The sequence below is a fragment of the Electrona antarctica genome, assembly GCF_951216825.1.
Source record: "Electrona antarctica genome assembly, chromosome: 18".
NCBI lineage: Eukaryota > Metazoa > Chordata > Actinopteri > Myctophiformes > Myctophidae > Electrona > Electrona antarctica.
In genome coordinates this window covers 37,972,323-37,996,294 of record NC_136799.1, presented here as the reverse complement: position 1 = coordinate 37,996,294, position 23,972 = coordinate 37,972,323, and the positions used below count along the sequence as shown (strand labels likewise).

Below are 23,972 nucleotides of genomic sequence, written 5' to 3'. Positions count from 1 at the left end.
AAGTTTCCTACCTAACTTTCTCAAACAAGCCAGTGGGATACATAGAATGCTAAAGCAGAAAAGCATGAATGGGCACTAGAAAATACAGAAAATACATCCAAGTACAAAAAATATAATATAATATATTATAATGTAATAAGTATTAGCGCAGAAAACATATTGTAGGCCTACAGATCCATTTCTACAAGCAGTTTGACATTGGTTGTGAACATGTCACCGACCTCTCAGTAGTGCATACAATCAACCTACATCATTGCTCAACTAAATGTTTGGCCCCTCCAGCCACAAGGACGCAAGCATTGTCCTCCTCACTCAACCTTTCAGCCTTCACCTTAAGACACCCGAATGATGCTTGGGAAGCAGCTAACTTCAAAGCTTCAGCCCACCAACTCAATTTGGCTACAACAAAATGTTCATTGTTGGCAAAGAGACACCATGCAGCAGCAGGACTCTTGTGTAGTTCTCTGAAAATGTATTTTCCCTTTTATTTTTCCAATACAAATACAACAGAAATGAATCTAGGCCCAACAGAAAGAGGATAAACAGAAATAAACTTAACATCAAGACAGAGCTAACCAGAATGAGACGTGAGGGGAAGCTATATAGTGGGTGATCAGTCCACTATTGACACAAAGGGGAATAGACAAAGAATAACATTGAAACATACTACAAATCACTAAAACATAATCCACTACAACACTAACTCATATTAACTACAGAAAATACAATGAAACTGAAATAATAAAAAATAATTTCTTCGAAATCCTAATAATAAATTCAAACCCATAAACCCCTGCTCATCCCCATATCATGTCCCCAAGGGGACATGGTGCAGCCTGGTTAACCACTCCCCCTTGAAATCACATTGCATTTCTGAAATGTGATTTCAAAGGGGGAGCGGTTAACCATGCTAGTCCAATTACCCATCAGCTTCTTATAAGTAAATCTGAAGCAGCTGGTCCTTTCTTAGGCCAGCCTGCAGCCACAAACTCCAGCACTCATCCAAACTGATAACTCAACAAAACAAAATAAACATAAATACAAATTAAATGACCTGTTAAACAACTTCACCGTGGCAAAAGATAACTTAAATGGATGTACAGTACACTCCAGTCGTAAATGTATCACCAAACTTGCAATAACTGTCATTTAACCTGTTGTGTATAGGCCTTTTTGTATGTAGAATGTAGTAGTGCTGAAAATAAATAAATAAATAAACCAAAGTAAGATCCTATTTATAATATCTGGAATCTAGAGTTGCCTTGACAGCTCATACATCCTGATTTGCCATCTAATTGTAGGCCTATTTATGAGTTAAACTCACCAACATTGCATCTGTATATGGAACTCTATTTGCAAAGTTTTTGTTTCATAAAAATCCACCATGGACATTTTATGAGCTACTTTCAAGTTTCTGTCAATAAATTCCGTGCAGGTGATTATTCTTTATTAAGTGTCTGTTGGAGTTTGGAAGCGCTTGTTGGAAATCACTCAAAACTCCCTAGCTGCCTACCAGCTGTTTCTAAATTAATTGCACACAATGTAGCAGGAGGCAGCATGGTTTAATCAAGTAATTTAATTTAAGCCTATAAGTAATTATTATACTCATTCCAAACTGGTATATTTATTTACAGAACTCACTTAAAATTAAGCTTTTATGTTAAGCACTGAATGAACCTTGTTTATTGCAAAAATAAATAAAACTTTGAGTTTGAGCACACATCACATTTAATTCAGGATTTTTATCATTGAGCTATGTAGAATTAATCTGGAACAGCTGAATTATTTTTACTTTTCAGCCCCGCCCCTTGACACTGGTAGTCTGGTACAGGTTACAGTGGTCATTACACAGAGACACGACCAGCTCACTACTATAGTCGCTGCCTCTGCGCGCTACAGCTGCCTGGAAACGAGCTGAGAGACACCGCGCAAGAGGAGAGGAGCCACATTGCTGAACCCAGATGCAGCCAGGAACAGCAGGATTTATATCTGACACAAACAACGGTTCATTCAGGGTAGCTAACCTGTCGCTGGGAAGGGAAGATCCTGCCGAAAATGGGCTGCGCAATGTCAGGTCTAGTAAAACCAGGTGGTGTAGCGCGGAACACAGAGGACTCGGAGGATGCTGTTGCTGCTGCTGCTGCCTCCGCACATCTCAGCGAGGACCAGATCCAGATGATCAAAGAGTCGTGGAAAGTTATTCAGGACGACATTGCCAAAGTTGGAATTATCATGTTCGTCAGGTGAGATGAAATAAGGCACAGAAAAGTTTCAGTATCTGAGAAAAGATCCACTTTCAGGTAAAACAACATAAAGCTCATAAATATGATCATTGATTCACCACGTATTGTTAGTCTAAATTATCATGTTATAGTTTTAAGATCAAACAATTATTGAAAATGAAAGCTAGAGAATAGATTAAATAGCCTACACAATGCATTTATCTAGATTCTAGAAGAGAAGACATATGCAATTAAAAACTAAAACCATTAATCGTCTCCACCATGCTGGAGGCATGGGGAGAGACTATGTTTCAGCTGTGTGTTATAATGATGCGACCTGCTTCCAGCCCTAAAGCATAGGCTATAGGTTAAGTTTGTCTTTGGTTCAATGTGACATCTGTAGTTAAGCAATGAACTGCATATTCCTTAAAGGGAATATTTTCTATATAACTGAATCTACATATGCACTATTCAAATCAATGGTTTTACCACAGATATGTCTGTCAGCCTGTCTATAAACAAAGATAACTGTCACCATGAGCTGTGAAATCAGAGCATCATGAACTTAATGATAGTGTCATTGTTGCCTAAAGGTGATGAGTTGGTCCATTCACACTGAAGAGACTGATTATTTGTGGGATCATAGATTTTCAATTGTATCATACTTACATTCAAATGCGTTCTGTCATCTAACTGTAAATGTGCCACGTCTGTGTGTGTGTGTGCGTGTGCGTGCGTGCGTGCGTGTGTGTGTGTGTGTGCGGTTGCACCCGTTCGCCCCACCTATTTCAAATTTGACACACGCGTTCCACACCACCACAGGGAGTGCAGTGTCCTGCCTTGAGTCGGTGGCATGCATCATTGTCCAGAAACACCACAAAAGGCTAATGAGCCCAAGTCCCGTCACCTGTGCAATTTCCAGCCTCTGCCTCAGCCAATTGATTACCATGGCAACCCCACACCTGCCAATTGATTACTTAACCAGTCCACTTTTCACAGTCAGTTTGCACTCTTCAGGCACAGGCAGACAGACAGATAGAGAGATCTGCATATACAGTATGGGCACAAAAGGGACACAGATACATAGTTAAAACGTTGAGGTTCCCAAAGTGCATTGATCTCAAGTAGGCCGGTGGCCGACGGGCACGTACAGGTTCACCATGGGTTCTGTTGTGTCAAGTCCCAGTAAAACCATCATGGGTTGGTTCAGTCATATTAGTATCCCTGAAGTTCGTCCATTATTCATGGAGCAGCTCCAGGATTTACGTCAATTTATAAATGATATCATCACTACAGTCGTCACTCTGCTCTTTAGCTCCAAGTCAGACGTAACACGTAACCAAACCTAAAAAAGTGAGCTGTACATTACATACAAAATAAAATGTATAAAGTATATTTTATGGTGGATAAAGAACCAGTCCACAGTTATGAAAAGCTTGCTAGGGATCACTCTCCACTTCTCTTTCTCCCCCTCTCTATCTCACACTCTCTGTCTCTGTATATCTCTCTCGCACTGTATCACTGTACACATCACATGATATTAACAATATCTTAACAATATTACATAATAATACACACCTTAAGGTCTCATTCAGCATGGAGAACAACGAAGAGTAAACACGTATTAAACAATGACATTGATCGAAATGTCTTCCAGCCTGCGCCTGGAAATATGGGAATACTAAGAATAAGGTAGCACTGCTGTGGTGTTTGTTGTTAATGAGGACAGACAGATGTTATGCTGCTGCTGGTGGATCCAAGAGAGAGAGAGAGAGAGTGACTCCCAGGCACACAGCGGACAGCTCAGATGCCGTTCGGGGGCCTCGTCCCTTGGGGTTAATCCGAGACAGTTAAGGAGATTGACCTTAACATGTTAGCCCTGAACCATAGGGCCCTCCTGAAGGGCCTCCTCAGGGCCCCCAACGCAGGCACGTGCACACAGAGGAGCCAACTAGTGCCCGGGCACCTGCCTGTCATAGGAGAACGTGCCCTTTTTATGCCTACATAATTCATATCGGTTCTTTCTTTCTTGCATGCTGTATGGGAGAGCCACAGTTGCTCTCTGCACTGCTCACATTTAATACAAAATGTAGATTATACAGGTTATAATCTACCCAACATGTTATGTTGTTGTATTAGTGGGTGCTATGTTTTCCCTTTCTGATATATCTACCTAGTATATCTATCCTGCACACCACACCTAAAAGTGTGAACTTGCTAGGTTCTGTTGCGCTTTTGAACTGGTTAATCTGTCAAAATTAATCGAATCTAGGCCTGGGCCGTGGCTCAGCGGTCGAGGCACCTTGGCCGGTAGCCCGAGTCTGGCAGTGTGCCGCGGGCTCGACTCCCGATCCCGACGGCCTTCACTTCATGTCACTCCCCCATCTCTCTCCCCCATTTCCTGTCAGCCTACTGTCTGTCCCTCTATAACAAATAAATAAAATAAAGGCGAAAGCTGCAAAAAAATATAAAATAATCAAATCTATTCATCATTATACCGTATATAACTTTTATACAGCCTTGTTTCACTGGGTCTATGGTTATGTCAAAGTGACGTGGCCCTGCCAGCCCAAACTCCCATTAGTCCATTTTATTATAGGATGCCAATTCACCCTCCCCACACATGTTTGTGATGGCACTGTCTCACCTGCCAGATAGCTGGCATACTGCAAGCATTCTGGAATCTTAATGCTGGTAGAATAACCAAAAAGAATTTGGTTGAATTATCTTTCAAAACTCATAGTGTACTTCATGTTTTTCCTACTGTGGTCATTTCATGGGTGCCATCTGAGAAAAGCCAATTATTGGCTCCAATTAAAATTCCACTTGCGCTATTATGTGTGTGCGTGTTTACGTTGGATGTGAGGACTTTGGAGACATACAAGTGCCATTTCGATTTACACTCTTTCTATGAGATGGGGAGGGAGGAGTTGGATCCGAATATTCAGAAAGCATATTTCACATCAAATTCATTCCAAGAGGAATTCTGAAATGACTTTTCCACTAACAAGCTCCATTCATCCCAGGCCATGTACAGGCACTCAGAGGAGCCAACCAGAGATGATGGAGGGACGAGTTGCATATATTGTACATTAAATTAATTCCAAGAGGAATTCTGTAATGACTTTTCCAGTTTCCACTAACAAGCTCCATCCATCCAAAAACCCACAACACGTGTAAATTGCACACAGTGCACAATCCTCAGCGTAAATGTATCCATTTGTAATTCTGCAAGAGTTAAATTAACATTCAGAACCTTACAGGGTAACATTACACATTCAGGAGGATTCCAGGGACTCATTTAACACTTGAAACCCACTAACCCAGCATCCCTATCCTGAGGGAACCAATGCCAAAACATAGCAGATCTAACATGTCGTGTTAGACATAGACACAATGTTAGACATAGACACAATGTTATGTGGCCCCGAGGTAAGATGGCCGCCACGTATATATATATATATATATATATATATATATATATATATATATATATATATATATATATATACGTATATATATCTATGGTTTTAACGAACTCATTAACGAAGGATCCTGGTTTGATCCCCAGCTCCTCTTGGATTTGGGTTGAAGGGTTAGACACTGAATTGCTCCGGTGAGCAAGATGGTGTTGGTTGCCTCCACTGTTTGTGTGTGAATGTATTGTAATGCAAATTGTGAAGCATTTTACATAATATATAATCGTTGATGGGTTACTGATAACCAGCCATCTACCTCAAACCGTAAGGTTCCCATTTCAGTAACAATGGTCTCTGTTGACAATATCATCTCCTCTTGTTTTGTTTCCCTCCAGCACATGTTGTTTAGTAAAACAGAATCACCATCAACTTTTTTATCTTCACTTGAGTACAACACAAATGTATAAAAGCATTTACTATTTTTACAAGAGTAAATCTGTTTAGTGTTTACAATGACAGCGTAACTAATGACAACTAATGACAAACATATCGGTATACGGTATACGCAGAGACACTGTAACCTTGTTTGTTGCTTCTGCTCACCGAGGCAGTTCAGTGTCTTGCTCAAGGAGTCGAACACTTCAACACAAATCCAAAAGGCGCTGTGGATCAAACCAGGACCAATTAAAATGGCCACTCTACCACCTGAACCACAGTTATTACAGGCTCTGACAGTTGTGTAGGTAGCCTATATATACTGTTGTCCTTCTTGTTTTCCTTTTCTTGCCTGTATTGCTGTATACAACAGTACTTTCTTTCCTTACTCTTTACATGTAAGCCTACCTGTAACTCTTAACTGCTGTGCTGCCTTTGGGCGACTGATTTCCCCCCACAGGATTAATACAATTATCTATCTGGCTCTTTCATTAGTTACTTTTTACACAATTATTTAAATATGAATACATCCTACCAACCATTATACTCTTAGTTGATGATGCTCTGCAAAGTGATTTGTTCTTTACAAGAAAGACTTCTCTAAGAAAAGTAGTTTAAAACAAACTTCTATAGAATCCCTTCCTGATTGAATCTGATTGAAGTACAATACATCATCAAACAGCCACTTCACAAGAAGAAGCACACCATGACCCAAGTTTTGAGGATGTATCCAATGAAACAATGAAACCGAAAGTGTGAGACTTGATTGCTACTGTAGGTCTTCGATTGCCATCTACATTTTGGAGAAGCTATGTAGGGAGTATCATGCTTTTGGTTTTCAGGCAAGTCTGAGCCACTCTGCACTTGCTGATTTTAGATTAGACTGAAAAACTGTAGAACTTCATCAACAAGCCTATCTATCTATCTATCTATCTATCTGTCTGTCTGTCTGTCTGTCTGTCTGTCTGTCTGTCTGTCTGTCTGTCTGTCTGTCTGTCTGTCTGTCTGTCTGTCTGTCTGTCTGTCTGTCTGTCTGTCTGTCTGTCTGTCTGTCTATCTATCTATCCGCCTGTGGTTAACTCTGTAGTTACGTGGCTGATTGGAGTTAAAGAGCAAGGCTCCTGTTCGTAACAGCTGGGTGCTCCATTTACGGTACATAATCGCTTGATTGCAATGATTTGAGATAATCACAATTACATGTGCATAATCCATTCATCGAGAGAGATGGGGAATGACACGCAGCAAAGGATCGCGCCGCACGCTGTCAGGCTGGCATTGTATCCTAGGGTGCCCAGACCATCATGAGATACTTTTGTGGTATTAAAAAAGGACCCCCCTTGTTGAGAACCTAGAAGATAGGACAGGTTATTAACCCATTTTGACCTGAGATCAGATTCTAAAAATGTCTTCTACATCTTGACAGTTTTCTGAAAAAGCTGCGATGTCAGTCGTTCTTCGATTTTTCAAAAATAGCAGACCTACAAGCTCGTAGCGCGCCACTCGGTGTCGCGCTATGAGCTTGTAGATCTGCTATTTTTCAATAGCTAAAGCATAACATAATGCTAACACCAAAAGGGGTTTCCGCCCAGGCGCCCAAAATGGGTTAAACCTCAGTGGAAATGGGAGTATGATTATGGGTCACACAGAGAAGGCTCCCTGATTGTGTCCTGACGCTGATTGCAGCTGGTGGCATAAAACAGTGGGGAGGGCGATAATGAGGAGCAGAAGCAGGATTTGATGGAGACGGTGCGTGTCGTAAAAAGGGCACAATCAGATCTCTATTCAAAGTATTAGCAGTGGGGAGGATGTCTTCTGGATGAGATACGAACAGCTAATTATCCTGTTGACACGTGTGCTCGTTGTAACTCTTCCGTTATTAAATCAAATTAAAAAGGATCATACCCCTGTCAATACATGCCGTTGTCACAGCTTTGACAATGTTGTACATTGTTGTTGCACAATGTCATAGATAGACATTTTCGCGTTATGGGCTTTATTTTTAGATGGCACATTTGTTTACACTTTGTCCAAAGTTATTAAAATGTTACGTAAAAAAACGAGTTGTTGAAAAGCTGAACACGGGCAAAGAAAAGCAAATCTCTATGTTCATTATGATGACATCTATAATGAAAGACCTCACATTTATCATTTGAGATGGAGAAATGCAAGACGGCCCTTCTTCTCTTACGTCATTGCCAAAAACAATAATGACGTGCCTTGTTTGCTACGGTCGACAGGCTAACAAACAAACAAAGTGTTAGCAGCGAAGAGCCACTAGAGCCGGCAATGAATTTGCCTTCCTCTTCATTGACAAAAAATGTAGAAAATGACAAGCAGTCAGTGCATCCACAACGGATACAGGATATGTGTCCAGTTAAAATTAATTCAAGTACCATGACACATCTTTATCCGATCAACCATGAAAGCTCACAGTACATTATACATCTGAAATCCAAGCTCCCGCTGATGCCATAATATTCTGCCAACTGTTTTTAGCTGGACTTTTGAAATCAATCTGTGCTTGGGAACCCCGAGCATATGAAAGCAGATGATTGTCTGATCAGAGCCCCATCGACTCCCATTATGAAATTAAATGATATGATATGGTGCCACCGCTTGGTGGCAGCGGTGGCCGAACGGATTGCAGAGCGGTCTTGATACCGGAAGGTCGCCAGCGCGAATCAGCGGTCCGACACGTTACAATTACCACCGCTGAAGTGCCCTTGAACAAGGCATTGAACCACTACGATGAAATGTTCTATGAGCAGGGCCTGGCTGGAAACAAGTTCTTGAGCTTAGCCCAGATACCCTGGGTAAATATAGTAATCATTTAATTTAATTTCATTTCATATAAATGTGAACACAAAGTTGTGGAGCTACTTCTGTGGCCTACGGGTGGCATGCGCGCAAGATTTGGCATTGAAGATGATCAAGCTTTTCAGGAGATTAGCTCTGGATACACAGACAGACAGACAGACAGACCCTCTCATAGATGACTTGCCGAGTCACACCTGACCTTATAAAGAACTGGACAATTATTAGCGTAAGAAATGAAATTCCATACCATATTGGAATTAATAGGATCCTGTGGCTTCCTCAAAGGTCAAACAATCCAGATAATCCTTTTTCAAAGTAATACAAGTATACTGTGAGTCAGGGGACTAAACATATCTGCTATTATTATCTGTAAAGCACTTTGTAAACTTGTTTTTGGAAAGGTGTTATAAAAATAAAGTTATTATTATTATATCGGACTCAGACCTCTGGTACAGCAATTTAAAGCAGTGGTTCTCAGAGTGGTGGTCCAGGGGCGAAGACCTGGTTAACACACTGCTCCGGGCAGCGCACCCCCCGCGCCTCTGCCTCCCAGTTCTTCTGAGTGTGTGTATAGTGTCAACACACGCAGAGACATCTATACATTTTCAAATTATATTGTTGTTATTATGCTTAAATTATCGCTTTGGCTAAAACGCTGAATCCCGCGGATAAAGTAAGCTATGTACATACACTACAGGCAATAACTACAGACATTAATATAGTCTACCGCATATGTACAATTAGCCTACATTTAACAAACAAGCTTGATTGACATTTGTAAATAGGTCAAAAAGGAAAATGTGACAAACGTATGGGTAAAGGGGCAGAAGAACTGGGAGGCGGAGGCGCGGGGGGTGCGATGCCCGGAGCAGTGTGCTAACGCGGTCTTCGCGGTCCAGGGACCCTCGAGGCCTATTCATACTCCAGTTTTCGGTGATTAGGTGACCACCGAAAACTACAACATGACGTCACACCGCGGTGGTAAATGACTCGGCGCTCACCCAAACACATCTGTCCTGTTTTTACTAACCACCGTTTAATGGTGGTCATCTTATCACCTAAAACTTGAGTATGAATAGGCCTTATTATAGTGCGTGCGTGCGTGCGTGCGTGCGTGCGTGCGTGCGTGCGTGCGTGCGTGCGTGCGTGCGTGCGTGCGTAACTACAGACTTATAGCATGTCATGTAGACAGCACAATAAGTGCATTGTATGTAGTCATAGTACTTCATAGTATATATGTACAGCATAGTATAGCATATATGTATAGTTTATATGTAGTGTCAATATATAGATATGTTCTAGTTATAGTTTATATGTATAGTGTCATTATATAGATATGTTCTAGTCACGTTCTTAGCTTACGCATGTTTCGCGATAAATGCATTTTACATATGTGATGTATTCCCATGCTTTTTGTTCTTGCTTAATGTAAGTCGCTCTGGATTAAGAGCGTCTGCTAAATGCCTAAATTGTAAATTATTGTAATTGTAGTGTCTGCGTAACTACAGACATTAGTGGTGCGTGCGTGCGCCCGTTTGGTTAGGCTACTGGTAATGACCAGTGACTCACAGATGTCTGCTTACTGTTGTCTTGGTAACAGGTTGTTTGAGACTCATCCTGAGTGCAAAGACGTGTTCTTCCTGTTCCGAGACGTGGAGGACCTGGAGCGCTTGAGGACCAGCCGAGAGCTGAGGGCACACGGCCTGCGGTCAGTCTCCCTTCAGCCACATAATATACATCCATCTCAGCACAGTAATGCAGAACACAGCACAGACAGCACAGACTACAGACAGGAGAGAAGGAGAGGGAGAGAGAGAGACAAACATGCAATGATATATTTATTTAGTTTTGGTGCTGGACCTTCATCAGGCCTTCAGTTTGCCTGATGAAGGTCTAGCACAGAAACATTGCTATAAATATATCTTTTTCTTTTTTTTACCACATGAACCCTATTCTGTCAACCCTTATTCTGTCAAATCATAATAAGTGAATGGCGACAGTAGTTTAGACGAATACTGGACAACTCACCCCGGTGCTTGCCCGTTTTTCCTCCCGGAATTTTCCCCAGTGAGGGGAATAACTTTGTAATATGCTATTGGCTGTTTGTATTCTTTTTGGAAAAATATAAAAAGATACTCCTGTGGAAAGGCTATATTATTTAATTTTACTTATATTGACCCTATAAACAATTTAGTATTATTTAGTATATGTAAGGTTTTTCCCACTCAAATGGTACCTCGTCAGATAATTCCCACATTAATTAATTCCCAATTCCTACAACAACTTCTGTGAACAGACTTCACTGTAGTAGCTTTTCATAAATATATTTGTACTTAGGCTGTCTGCTGTCGTGAAAGTTTATAGTTAGAGAAATTCACAGTCCAGCTGTCCAGCCTCTCCCACCCCTCACTGGGGAAAATTCCGGGAGGAAAACGGAATAGGGGTGAGTTGTCTTGTTACCGTTTAGACATGTTTGCCCAAAATAGCCAATCTATACATTTCTGCTATTTCATTTTCATAATTCAACATGGTTTGAGACTTTCATACAAAAGTACCATACGGTAACATACAATTGTCATTAGAGATATAAGTTAAAAAATGTTACACATGCGTGCACGCACACACACACACACACACACACGCACACGCACGCGCACGCGCACACGCACGCGCACGCGCTCGCGTGCACACACACACACACACACACACACACACACACACACACACACACACACACAAATGACAGAAAAATGCTCAACACAATCACTCACATGTGCATGTACACACACACACATTAGAGGACACAGACCAAAAACACCGGGTTCCTTAAGGTTTGTGAATGTCGGGTGATTCTGTCGCAATACATTATATCAAGATTTTATTGATAACGCCAAATTGATAATTTGGCGTGGATGCAGCATTCAACAAGCGCCCGGTGTCACTTCATGCACAGACAGCCTTTGTGTTCCACTCAACACAAATGATGCCTGAGAACACAAAGGTATGTTAGGCCTCCAGCTCCCCTCCAATGCACGTCTGATAAGGTCAAACTGCCCTTCAAATACTCTCAGGGACATCAATACAAAGGTTTTCTGTGTCATTACGCACACACACACACACACAAATGACAGAAAAATGCTCAACTCAATCACTCACATGTGCATGCACACACACAAACATTAGAGGACACAGACCAAAAACACCAGTTACTGTTTGTAAACACACACAGACACACACACACACACACACACACACACACACACACACACACACACACACACACACACACACACACACACACCAATGTGTAAAACATTGCATTATCCTACTGTTAGACAGGCAGGCAGGCAGGCAGGCAGGCAGGCAGACAGACAGACAGACAGACAGACAGACAGACAGACAGACAGACAGACAGACAGACATATGGAATGTCAGAACAGGTCAGCTCCATATATGGAGATCTACGGGTGGCAGCGGGGCAGTGTCTTCAGTGTACAGGGTTTGATGGGGGCCCAGGTAGGGCCGGGCCTTAATTTTCGGGCCTGTTGAGAACTCTAGATTTCGCCGGCTGCTGGGCACGGCTGTTCAAATATTGGATAATCATTTTATGTCAGACTCAGCTGTTCAATTCAATTTGATGCAGGAAAATACTTTGTGATTATGATTCCATTTGTGCCAAATGTTACTGTCCGAGAGTTCTGCAATAAACGCAATGCAATCATACAGCTATATTGTCTCTAAAGGATGATAACTATTTAAAACATTGTTTTAACTCAAGATGGCAGAGTCCGCACAACTATACGATAGTGGTGAACGATTCGTTTGGATCACTTTAAGAGCGATTTCATGAATGATAGAAACACTGATAGCCAATCAAAATCCACCAGAAGTACATAATGGGATGTAATCTGTCTCACCCTCGGAATCAGTAATAGTTAACGGAGATGAGGGGACAATAATGAATAGCTAATGCTAGCTGGTATGTTAGCTGGCCTCGCATTACCTCAGGTAGCCTACAACTATCGTGTTTCTTGTCTTGTCTTATCTTGTCTTGTTTGCTTAAAATATATATTCACATTTTCAAGATTTGTCTAAAATAGCAGATCTACAAGTTTATAGTGCGGCACGAAGTGACACACTATGTCATGAGCTTGTGTATAAAATGATGGTTAACCCATTTTGGGCGGGAACCCCTTTTGGTGTTAGCATTATGTTATGCTTTAGCTATTGAAAAATAGCTAAAAGCTCATAGCGCGCCACCGAGTGGCACGCTACGAGCTTGTAGGTCTGCTATTTTTGAAAAATCGAAGAACGACTGACATAGAAACATAGCTTTTTCCGAAAACTGTCAGGATGTAGAAGACATTTTTAGAATCTGATCTCAGGTCAAAATGAGGGTTAAAATCTAAAATGACACGCTTTCCAGGTCTGAATGGGTAAATCATAGTTCGTTCATTTCAGTGTGATGTCCTTCATTGAGAAGAGTGTTGCCAGACTGGACCAGCTGGAGCGACTAGAGGTTCTGGCCGTGGACCTGGGGAGGAGCCACTATAAATACAACGCCATGCCCAAATACTACAACGTAAGATTGCCGCTCATCTACACTGTGATTAGCTAATTGCACACACCCTAGTCTTTGCTGTCAATTTGTAACCTCGTCACATAATGTTCGAGTACTTTCTAAACTACTGAAATTCTACTTGGTGTAATTTAAAGTTGAATTTCTGAAGTTTAAGAAGTACTCGAACATTACGTGACAAGGTTACTAAATTACAGCAAAGGTAACGTTGTTATGGCCCAATCAGGATTCAGGAGAAGATTCCACTGAAGCTTCGAGAGATCTTTCTTATAAAGAACAGATGTTCATATTCCCATAATGATCATTGCTATGGGGTGTTTGTTCAGTAGCAGCGGTATTGCCACATGCATCTCTCAAGCTCTTTAGTGAACATAAAATACATTTTCAGGTTGGGTTCCCAATTTCCTCCAATTAGGAGAGAGAACTCATACAGGATACAGGATAAACAAGTGAAATTGAAAGTGATGAAACAAACATCAGAGATTGGATGAATCATCCAATCTCTCTCCTGATTGGATGAAATGCCACAAATATTGGAAACTTGTGGTAGGTTACAGTAGAGCACAAGTTGCTCTGAACGGTCCAGACACTTTTCATCTCACTAATTTCAGTAGCACTCTAGATACAAAGTATAAACTGAATGAATTGGATAGCTGTCCTGCTACCTGTAAAAGATTATACATATTAACCCATAATTTAGACCTGGAAAGCCTATATGTTTCCCACCTTTCGATGTGGGAAAGCATCCCTGTTATTTTAGATATCTATCAAAAGTAACAGATCTACACACTTGAAACGCATTGTGAAGCGATACGATTTGAGCTTGAAGATCTGCTACTTTTTGTGTTTTCTGAATTTGAAGCGTAAAAGGTCACAGTTTTGGACATGAAGTTTCCACTTTCCACCCAACATAGACTAGCATTGCAACATTATTACATTATTATATTTTTACCTTTTTCAGAAAACGTTTTTAGAATCGGCCTCAGGGCTTATTACAATATTCCTCATGTAGTGTGTTGATTCTTTTTCAGTACGTTGGTGCAGAATTCATCTGTGCAGTCCAGCCTATCCTGAAAGACAGATGGACTCCAGAGCTGGAGGAGGCCTGGAAGGTAAAACGGCATCGTTCAAGTGCCTCACAGCTTTTCAGCTTTTCAAAGTGGCCCATATATATATATATATATATATATATATATATATATATATATACCGTATTTCACTGTGTTGCACTGTCTGTATATACGGTTGTGAGCTTGTAGATTGGCTATTTAAAAAAAATAAAAAACAAAAGCCATTTCGCAACAGTGGGGGCAAAACATATGGCTTTTTGGAGGTCCTTGGGGCCCCATGTGTAGCTGTTTGTCATCAATAAACATTCTTTCCGGGAATCCACTCTGCCTTGCGAAATAGGCTCAGTGTGATCCTCATGTCAGTAGTAATCAACAGCCAGTGATTGTCTGTGCCAGAGTTCTGTTCGTTTGTCAGTGTGTCACACTGAGACATGTCACGACGCAACCCAGTGCAACATGGCCTTGATAGATGTGAGGATTTACATGTCATTGAAGCAGAAATGTCACATCCTGGCATGTCACAACCCTAGGATCCCTGAAATGTTATTTATGCAGCAGCAAATAAAGCTGTTGCTCTTAAGAGTCTGAATAGACCTTTTTGACATCAAAGAGTTCTGTAATGTTCATTCCATCACAGACTGTGGTGTTATCAATGATAGTATGATACCATTGATTGATTGATTGATTGATGAATGTATTAACAGATTGGAGAATTACAGTACATTTCAAGCACAACTCAATACAAAACTGTTAACTGTGGACGGCATTTGTCAGTGGAGTAAGGCTCTGTTCAATGTAGAGTGAACCAACAGGCACAGCACCCTGACTCTGACCTGAACGGAACACTTACTGTAATTAGTATCATTGCCATTGGTAACACATGTGTTTACCCTAGTATTTAATACTATGGTCTGGTATGTAGGTCACGGCTAACTGCTTTTATATGATTAAAAATGTACAATTTAATTAGTCCTATGAGAATATGTTTTGCCTGTTAAAAATAAGTGCAGTATTTGACAAAATCATCAAGTTATTTATTTAAAATTGTATCTAAAAACTCCGGCACACGACAGACTTAAGCTTGTGAACTGGCATTCCTGGTGTGACTGTCAGCAATATTGTACTGACAAGTTTGACTAATATTCTCGGCCATTACAACCATATCTAACCAGCAAACAAAATCTTGTCACACTTTCCCTCAGGGACGATGCCCCAGGCAAAATAAGCAGAAAGCGTTTGTAGATTACGCTATTCATATATAGGGCGTAAGTGAATAATGTGGAGAACCACCTTAGATTGGATGTGCATGGGGTGGTGCACACACAGGCATCGTTAACTAAATCAAATGCAATAAAAGCTGCAGTGTTCTTGTGATGGGTTGACACGGTACCAATCAAAGTAGGAATCTAATATGTGAATGAAAAGCCAAATTAAATCACAGAAATCTTATGGCGGAGCCAAACAGGTGATTGTAATCAAATAGGAAGTGATTCAAATTAACCACTTAAAAGTCCAGCTGCAGTGGCTTTTTTGCAAGGTTTGTTTTGAAGTTTGCTGGTGAAACTGAACGGAAATCAGCCGATTGTCCCCTAACGGGCTATGGGATCGATAGGCTCCACTCGAGGCAGAGAGAGAGAGTCTGAAGTACGTTTGTTATTATCAATTCTTATTTCTTGAAGTGACCTCAAATATTTTCAGCTGCATATTTTACAGATTTTAGTGTACTGTTTAATCAAGCTGTCATCTTGAATTAGATTCAAAATAGAGTAGCGATTCATAAGAGTAGCAGCCATGCATGTAGTACCAATAACCAATTTATAACGGAATAATCTAGATTAGAACAGTGGTACCCAAACTGTGGTGCGTGCACCCCTTTTGGTGCGCGAGCGCCTTCTAGAGGGTGCGTGAAATGAAAAAGCTAATGGTGGTGCTATGGTTTTATTTTAAATATATGAACATATGCCAATATATGGCAAGTATGCAGAATATAGCCTATGCTGCATATATGCCATATTCAGGTTCATATATGTGGATATATACCGGTAGGAAATATATCTATTCTCTATATATCGCTTATGCGACACACAGTATATGCAGGCAGCCAATTTTCGAATGTCACATATGATAAACATATACAGTATGCACATATGTGACTGTGTGTGTGTGTGTGTGTGGGGGGGGGGGTGTTGGGGTGCGTCAGCTGTTGTTTATGTCAACGAATCACCACGGAAACGAATTGACCTAATGTCTGATTAATCAAACATATAAAAAATAGCACGTTGCATTGTGAGCTTGTGTATGAATATATATATTCAATAGATATTAAGTAATACAAGAGTAAGAAATGCCCTCTAAAATCCATTTGTTGCTTTTGAGGTTGGAGAGCAGGCCTGTCGACCTATTTAAAAACCACTTATATATTATAAACTGCTTTTTCTGGGTAAACGTAATAGACATGCTCCTTACAACCCAGGTAATATGAAATGATGAGAAAATTGAAAAGGGACGATGTTGGCCGGGGAACCTTCCGACTGCTTCCAGCTTATCTTGTCCACTCGCCATGTATGCCTGTTTCATATCAGTGTTGCTAAAACCAGCATCATCAGGTATAATCAAGTAATTTGGTCAGTTGAGTGGACAGCTATTGTCCAGGGAAATGGACCCACATGGGGAGAACCACTGTGTAGACAGTATGACCATTACTGCCCAGGGCAGAGCACTTTATCCCCTGAACAAGCAATCTCAAAGTCAGAGTTAGACTTCAGCTTTAAGTTATTCAAAATATCCCAAAATCGGAAGAAACCGAAAATTTCATATCCACCCAATATACTATGCTTAGAATACTGGCAAAAACTAAAGCTGACATTTTCTGTGTTTTTTGTAAACAATAGTTTCATTGCCTAATTTTTATTTCAGTTAACTAAAACCTTGTTTTCTCTCTGTAGTTGTCAGAATACTGTCATTTGTCAACTACAAATAACCTTGATTCACACATCATGTTGCACGTCTTTGACCAAACTGTGTTCTTCTCCTGCTCCAGGCTCTGTTCCTGTATGTGACCAGCCACATGAAGCAAGGATACCAGGAGGAGGAGAGGAACTGTCACCATCACGCCACAGCCTCCGCATTGCTTCACAAGAGACCAGACAAGAAGAACACTGCCCTTTGAGACCCCTGGAGAAGCGTTGCTCGCCAAAAATACGTTTTATGGCGAGACGAACAACGTAGTCCAAAATAGGCTTTACTGCATCAGACTTTTTTACGAGCAAGCATAGCACGGACATGTGGCATTGCTGCTTAGTTGTTTATACAGTATATATATATATTAGGAAACTCCTCAGCGTTCATGTAACTATTACTTTACACAGAGGTTTTTGCTGTGGTGTATTTATTGTCGTTTTCTACATTGGTCCCGTTGCCACATTTTTGCATGTTTCTCAGATTTAAACAAAACTGCAGTAAATTTCTAACAAAGCACTTTATTTCTTAAATTATCATCTGCCGTATTCCTCTTTGTTAACATGAATCACAACAAATGGATGAACTGTCTGTTGTAGTTGTACCCATCTTGTAAAATGTAAAACAGAATATATATAGTATACTTAATCTCAATATTTTGCAAATTCTATAAGCTTATATCAAATGCCTTTTAGGAAATCTACTAGTTAGAATTTCTCCATTTAATTCAGACTTCTGTTTGTTAACCTATTTACATTTGAAACAACCAGTGATCCTAAACTCTGAATAGTGAATTTCACAGAGGTTTTAGGTGGGATGCTTTTACAGCCTGTCTTAAAATAATAAATCCATCTGTGGGTTAAAGCTGCAATCTGTAACTTTCATACCTGACCTTCCTACCCGACCAGCCCGTAGGAGATCTACGCCTACAAATACCTAGCCTGGAATACAGACAGGATTCAGTGGGGGGGGGGGGGGGGGGGTTCACACTTTCAAGGATTTTCAAAAATAGCAGATGTACAAGATCACAGCGTGTATCTGCCATTTTTGAGAATTGTTTCTGAAGGGAAAAAAACAAAAACATAGGTTGCCATTAGGTGAAATCTAAAATGACAGATGCTTTCCCGGTTTGAATGGGTTGTGAAAATAAATTTAAAAAAAAATAAAGAAGCTGAAAGTCATTGCATTGGCTAAGCGATAGTTGCTTTATGAATCTGTTCCTCCCAGTTCCCATGGCTATCCCATTGAATTTAGATGGCAGTAGACATATTGGTAGGTAGATATGTCTGTCTAGTGTCTACAGAATAAGATGAAGCTAAAATCCGTCAATAGAAGAGCAAGTAGACCAACCACAACATTTATTCTAGTTGTGTTGTAACCACATGAACCCTAGATGCACTATTCTGGGGGAAATATTTGACAAAAATAGCAGATCTACAAGCTCAAGTGAGCTAGACCGGCCATTTTCCGCACATAGATTTGGTGTCGGGGGAGAAGGGGCAGGCCAGGCATAGACCCTGGGGAACCGAGGTCACCGAAGTATAGGATTAAAAGGAGTAGTTCACACTTCACACGCAAAAAAGTATGATTACCAAATCACACAGGCCATGAAGCCTTGGAATTCATTTTGGTCACTCAGAGTCCTGAGTCAATAACAGACAGTACAGTACAGATAGACTTGTGGAATCTCCATCGAGTCTCTGACGGTCATCAAATTATTGGCTTAGGAATGCAACAATATATCTCCATGAATTCAAGGGGTGTGAAATTCATAGAAAATAAGTCATTCTTTGAGTAAACTACTCTTTTAAGTGGTTAACTTTCCAGTTTTTTTGTGCGACGCCATCATAAGTGGTTAACATACTCTACCATACAGACTGCTCAAAATAAGGTTTTATTCGCTAAAGAAAGTTATGGATTGCAGCTTTAAGACAAAACAAATAAAAATGTGAGAACCGTTTTGTTCAACATTTAAAAAGGAAAACACTCAGGAGATTAACCATACTTCCCAATATGAAACCAAATACTTGTCGACTGTTGATAAAAACATTCCTTTCCATGCTTAAATAATATGGCGTTTCTCATAATTTTTGTGCACCGACACATTTCTTTCTAATGGAAAAATTAAGTAATTATTAAATCAGATTGTGACGATGCTATCAAATCATGCAAATAAAAATCACAGGATGGCTCCGAAAGGCATACAATGGGGACAAAACTGAAATAAAAATGAAAGGCAATTTATCAATGGGCTCCCTCCTTTTGTCCACTGTAAAGGTGACAGTTGTTGATATAACTGGGTTCCTATGCAGAGATGTTAGGATGGGACGTGTTGCTTCGATAAAACTCCACTTGTTGCATGCTCCTCCAGTAGAAATCCTGAGGTTTGCCGTCCCGATCCACATAAGACATTACTGTGCGCAAACAGCGATATGATATCAAAGCAGTCACGTGGTGAATGACAGTGGCCTTGGGAGAATGGGGTGAACATGGAGGGGACTGCTGTTTACAGGCCAGTTGAAGCCCTGCTCCTTCAGATAGAAAAAGGCCAGTAGTCTACGTCTCCATGGTAACAGTATGGAAGAGTCAGTTGCTCATTGGGTGGCTTTAGTCTTTTTGCTTTTACTACTTTTTGCTTTCTTCTTAAGTCCGTCCATGTGCGCTCTGAGGAGATTGGAGTACGCCTATAAGAAGGTTCAAATAGGAAACATTTAGTCGCTTTTTAAGTCTGTGGTCACCAAGATCGACTGTAGCATAATACTGCTTTGACTGTTAAATAGAATTGTCATCTAAAATAGAGACTCTTTTTTTTCCCTTTCAAGGGCCCCCAGTTTGATACAATTTTTTTACAGACAACTAACTCATAAACACAGTAAAAATTCACTTAAAAATCTACTAATCCAAAACAGGATACCTACCATCTGGAACTTGATTACTTCTTTGGTGCTGACCTGGAAATGCAAGAAAGTCGACGTGAACAACAAATAAAGTTACACTAACAGATGTGGCTCATAAGCCTATATTAAACCCCATATGCTTGAGAGGGGCAGTGATTTGGCAAATCACTGCTGACCGGCCAACTGGAGAGTGTCGTGGTTAAGGGTTGAAACACTAAGAAGGTTCGGGACCACCAGACCTGTCTTCCTGGCCAAGGCTTTATCCATTAGAAAAGGGATTATAACCGTATCTTTAAGGTGTTCCACAGCTCTATGCTAGTGTATTTTATGTTTTTGCTCTACATTAAATATCTGCAGAAAATAGCAGATTTGCAAGCTCATAGTGTGGCACAATAGTGACACACTATGAGTTTGTATGAATTTACGGCCGTCTTTCAGGCTAGACTGTGTGTAAAGTTACCTTTGAACAGCCAGTGCACCGACAGCTGAGTTGCTCGTCATGAAAATCCACTTTAAAACGGTGTAATCGCTTGTAGTGTTGAAAAATATTCCAAAGTGCCGAGCACAACAACAGACCGGACGGGGCAGCTGCGCGCTGCTAGGCAGCTATCCCATTGTAAACAATGGGGACTCAATTTCCCATAACCCTTTGCACGCCAGAGCGACCGACCTTTTTGCGATGACGTCATCAAAACGCATCTCATATCCCATTCTGTCCGTGGATTGCCCGTATGACTTAAAACGTGGATTAAACAATGAAAACATAACTCAGGCAACTCACAAATCGCAGGGAAAGTGTTCTACAATTAATTAACTCGAGCAACTTGTGAATAGAAGTCAAAGTGTTAAGCCCGGGGTTATTTAATCCATTAAATCAGTGTGCCCAGCGATTCATAGCAGCGGAGCACTTTTACCGACGGACCGGATGTTATCCCGGATGTGGCTTCAGCAGCTAAATGTAGCCAAAACACTCTAGAGGCTATCGACAACGGGAGGTATGATTAAATCTACTGCGACTAGCAACTGGACCACGGTGGGCCGTCTAACACCAAATCTTTGCTTAGAATTAGACGTTATGATTTAGATCAAGAGTTAACGTTTTAAGATTTTCGGTCTCGTCGGCTAAACAGGGAGGGAACATTTTCGATGACGTCCCACTGTTGCACAACATCGAATGTTGCGCAACAGGCACTGGAGCGATGCGATCGGTTTTGATATCAATAATCTCCATCCTAATAATCAATCTCCGTCTAGGGCATCAGACTGTACTAATTAATACGACAGAGACCTCCGTCTGGGGCCCTTAACCCATTTTGGGCGGGAACCCCTTTTGGTGTTAGCATTATCTTATGCTTTAGCTATTGAAATATAGCAGATCTACAAGAACTTGTAGGTCTGCTATTTTTGAAAAATCGAAGAACGACTGACATAGAAACATAGCTTTTTCAGAAAACTGTCAGGATGTAGAAGACATTTTTAGAATCTGATCTCAGGTCAAAATGGGTTAAACTGCGAGATGTACGCGTTATAGACAGCAAACTCACCACTGTGCTTATCCGTTTCTTGCCGTCCGACGCTCTGATGAGACATTTGGTGTCTACTGGTTCAAAGGACTCTGAGTTGCCCTTCCTAGGAACCGGTTTGGTTCGACCGTCATCTGGAAGGTCAAACAACACAAATACGTTTGAATCCAGTAAGTTGACTCATTATTAAAAGGACAACAGGCAATGCCATTAATTGCCTTAATTTATAACTGCAGATTATGTGAGGAGGGCATTAATTGCCATTTAGCGCCCAGCAGCAGGTAGAACACTCACATTTCTTCAATGTGATGACAACACTACCAGCGCTTCTGCATTTCTGGAACAGCCGTGTGAGTTCAGTCAGAAACTACAAGAGAAGCAAAACAGAAGTGTTAGTACAGTTAAATGGCCCGTGTCCCTCCATGCAGCCACTTCCCTTGCGACTCTTAGTGTACAATAGCATGTCATGTAGACAGCACAATAATTGCATTGTATGTAGTCATAGCACATCATAGTACATATGTATAGCATAGTATATAGGTATAGTTTATATGTATAGTGTCATTATATAGATATGTTCTAGTTACGTTCTTAGCTTACGCATGTTTCATGATAAATGCATTTTATATATGTGATGTATTCCCATGCTTTTGTTCTTGCCTAATGTAAATCGCTCTGGATTAAGAGCATCTGCTAAATGCCTAAATTGTACAAAGGGAACCAAATAGAAATAGACCATTTTGTGTATTGTTGGCTTACAAATGCAATTACTACATTATTGTCTTTGCTACAATGAACTCCCCCAAGAGCACATGCAGTTTTTAATTTTACCACATTTTGAAGTGTAATATAATGGTAATTATGTGGTGAAGACAATCAATGAAAAATCTAATCAATTTGATTCAATCAAAAGGCTAGTTGTCTCCAGGGGAATAAATATTCAGAATCAGGACAAAGACAGACAAGTCGCTGTTCTTTACTGAGTGATTGCATACTTGACAGTTTGCAAAATAAAAAAGGTACAGTGGTACAGACACACACACACAAGCCCAGAGCTGATTTACATTGCGGTCCTCTGTATTACATTGTTACTACAACGCTGAAGAACCAAGACAAATAAATTGTGTGTGTGTGTGTGTGTGTGGGCTATCCTACAATGCATTTTCTTTCACCTTTCCCTGGAGAGACCTACCATACGCCTTATGCTGCTAGAGACAGTCATCACATATTTAAACACGAATGACTGTACCAACACATTCAGCCATAGGGGTGTTTTGTCAGAATGTAATATTGTTTGCAACTCGTGTAGACAAACTAAACTACAGTCTGTGAGAGTTGTCTTGTGCCACAGACGTTTGAGAACGTTTGAACCACGACGAAAGCTCGGGGAAAAAACAAACGACAGCAAACCATGAATAAATCTACTGTCTCAGTACAGTAGGCTAGCATGTTAGCATGCAGGGCTAGCTTCATTGGCTAACGTTACACAGCAGCAACAAGCTAATAGTATTTTACATGTGGTAAACCCAGCAAGACAGACAGGGACACGTGACAAAACATACATTCTGACCAAAAGCACAGTTTGACGGTTTTGTTTGACCTTACCGAGTCGTTTTCAAGTAGCACCATGTTGGTTCCCGACGGGGATTGAGTCGCACACTTATAGTGTTGGGTGGTTAGCACTGTAGCTAACTAACTGCTGCTACTAACTCCTCTGAGAAGCACACGTACTACAACACTAAGCCCCGCCCCGCCCCGCGCTGCTGCTCTTTCAACTCAAGTCATCATGCCTGTGATTTATTTAGCTCTACTGCCACACACTGGGAAGGCGACCAATCACACTGTTCAGACCTTACAATATTGACAACACATGAAAAGCATGTTGTGTTTTAAACGTTTTTATTAAAAACTCCATATGACGATGTACAGTTACAGCACTGTTAAATGGAATGAAACCCTAGGGCCTATTAGCCTAGGTCCCAGGCTTACTTATCTGCGAATTTGCCAAAAACTGCAGAAGGGTAAAACATGGAAGGCTATACTGATCAATGC

At 40.8% G+C, this 23,972-nt stretch overlaps 2 protein-coding genes across 2 annotated transcripts; one reads left to right on the top strand and one right to left on the bottom strand.

Annotated features, from left to right (window-relative positions):
• Positions 1 to 1,653: 1,653 nt before the first annotated feature.
• Positions 1,654 to 19,608, top strand: xgb (x globin). Its single transcript, XM_079528320.1, has 5 exons — positions 1,654 to 2,243; positions 10,494 to 10,601; positions 13,355 to 13,475; positions 14,504 to 14,584; positions 17,583 to 19,608. The coding sequence occupies exons 1-5, from the start codon at positions 2,056 to 2,058 to the stop codon at positions 17,709 to 17,711; spliced, it is 627 nt and encodes a 208-aa protein (XP_079384446.1). The 5' UTR covers positions 1,654 to 2,055; the 3' UTR covers positions 17,712 to 19,608.
• srp14 (signal recognition particle 14) lies at positions 19,376 to 23,690 on the bottom strand. The gene is made up of 5 exons (XM_079528321.1): positions 23,526 to 23,690; positions 22,215 to 22,287; positions 21,942 to 22,054; positions 20,419 to 20,451; positions 19,376 to 20,184 (listed from the first exon to the last, which is right to left on the bottom strand). The coding sequence occupies exons 1-5, from the start codon at positions 23,547 to 23,549 to the stop codon at positions 20,095 to 20,097; spliced, it is 333 nt and encodes a 110-aa protein (XP_079384447.1). The 5' UTR covers positions 23,550 to 23,690; the 3' UTR covers positions 19,376 to 20,094.
• Between the last annotated feature and the right edge of the window lie 282 nt (positions 23,691 to 23,972).

Coding starts and splice junctions, on each gene's coding strand:
- xgb (XM_079528320.1), top strand. CDS start 2,056: ATGGGCTGCGCAATGTCAGGTCTAGTAAAACCAGGTGGTGTAGCGCGG. Junction 2,244..10,493: donor GGAATTATCATGTTCGTCAG/GTGAGATGAAAT, acceptor TCTTGGTAACAG/GTTGTTTGAGACTCATCCTG. Junction 13,476..14,503: donor CCATGCCCAAATACTACAAC/GTAAGATTGCCG, acceptor ATTCTTTTTCAG/TACGTTGGTGCAGAATTCAT.
- srp14 (XM_079528321.1), bottom strand. CDS start 23,549: ATGGTGCTACTTGAAAACGACTCG. Junction 22,055..22,214: donor TGTCATCACATTGAAGAAAT/GTGAGTGTTCTA, acceptor TTGACCTTCCAG/ATGACGGTCGAACCAAACCG. Junction 20,452..21,941: donor AGAAACGGATAAGCACAGTG/GTGAGTTTGCTG, acceptor TTGCATTTCCAG/GTCAGCACCAAAGAAGTAAT.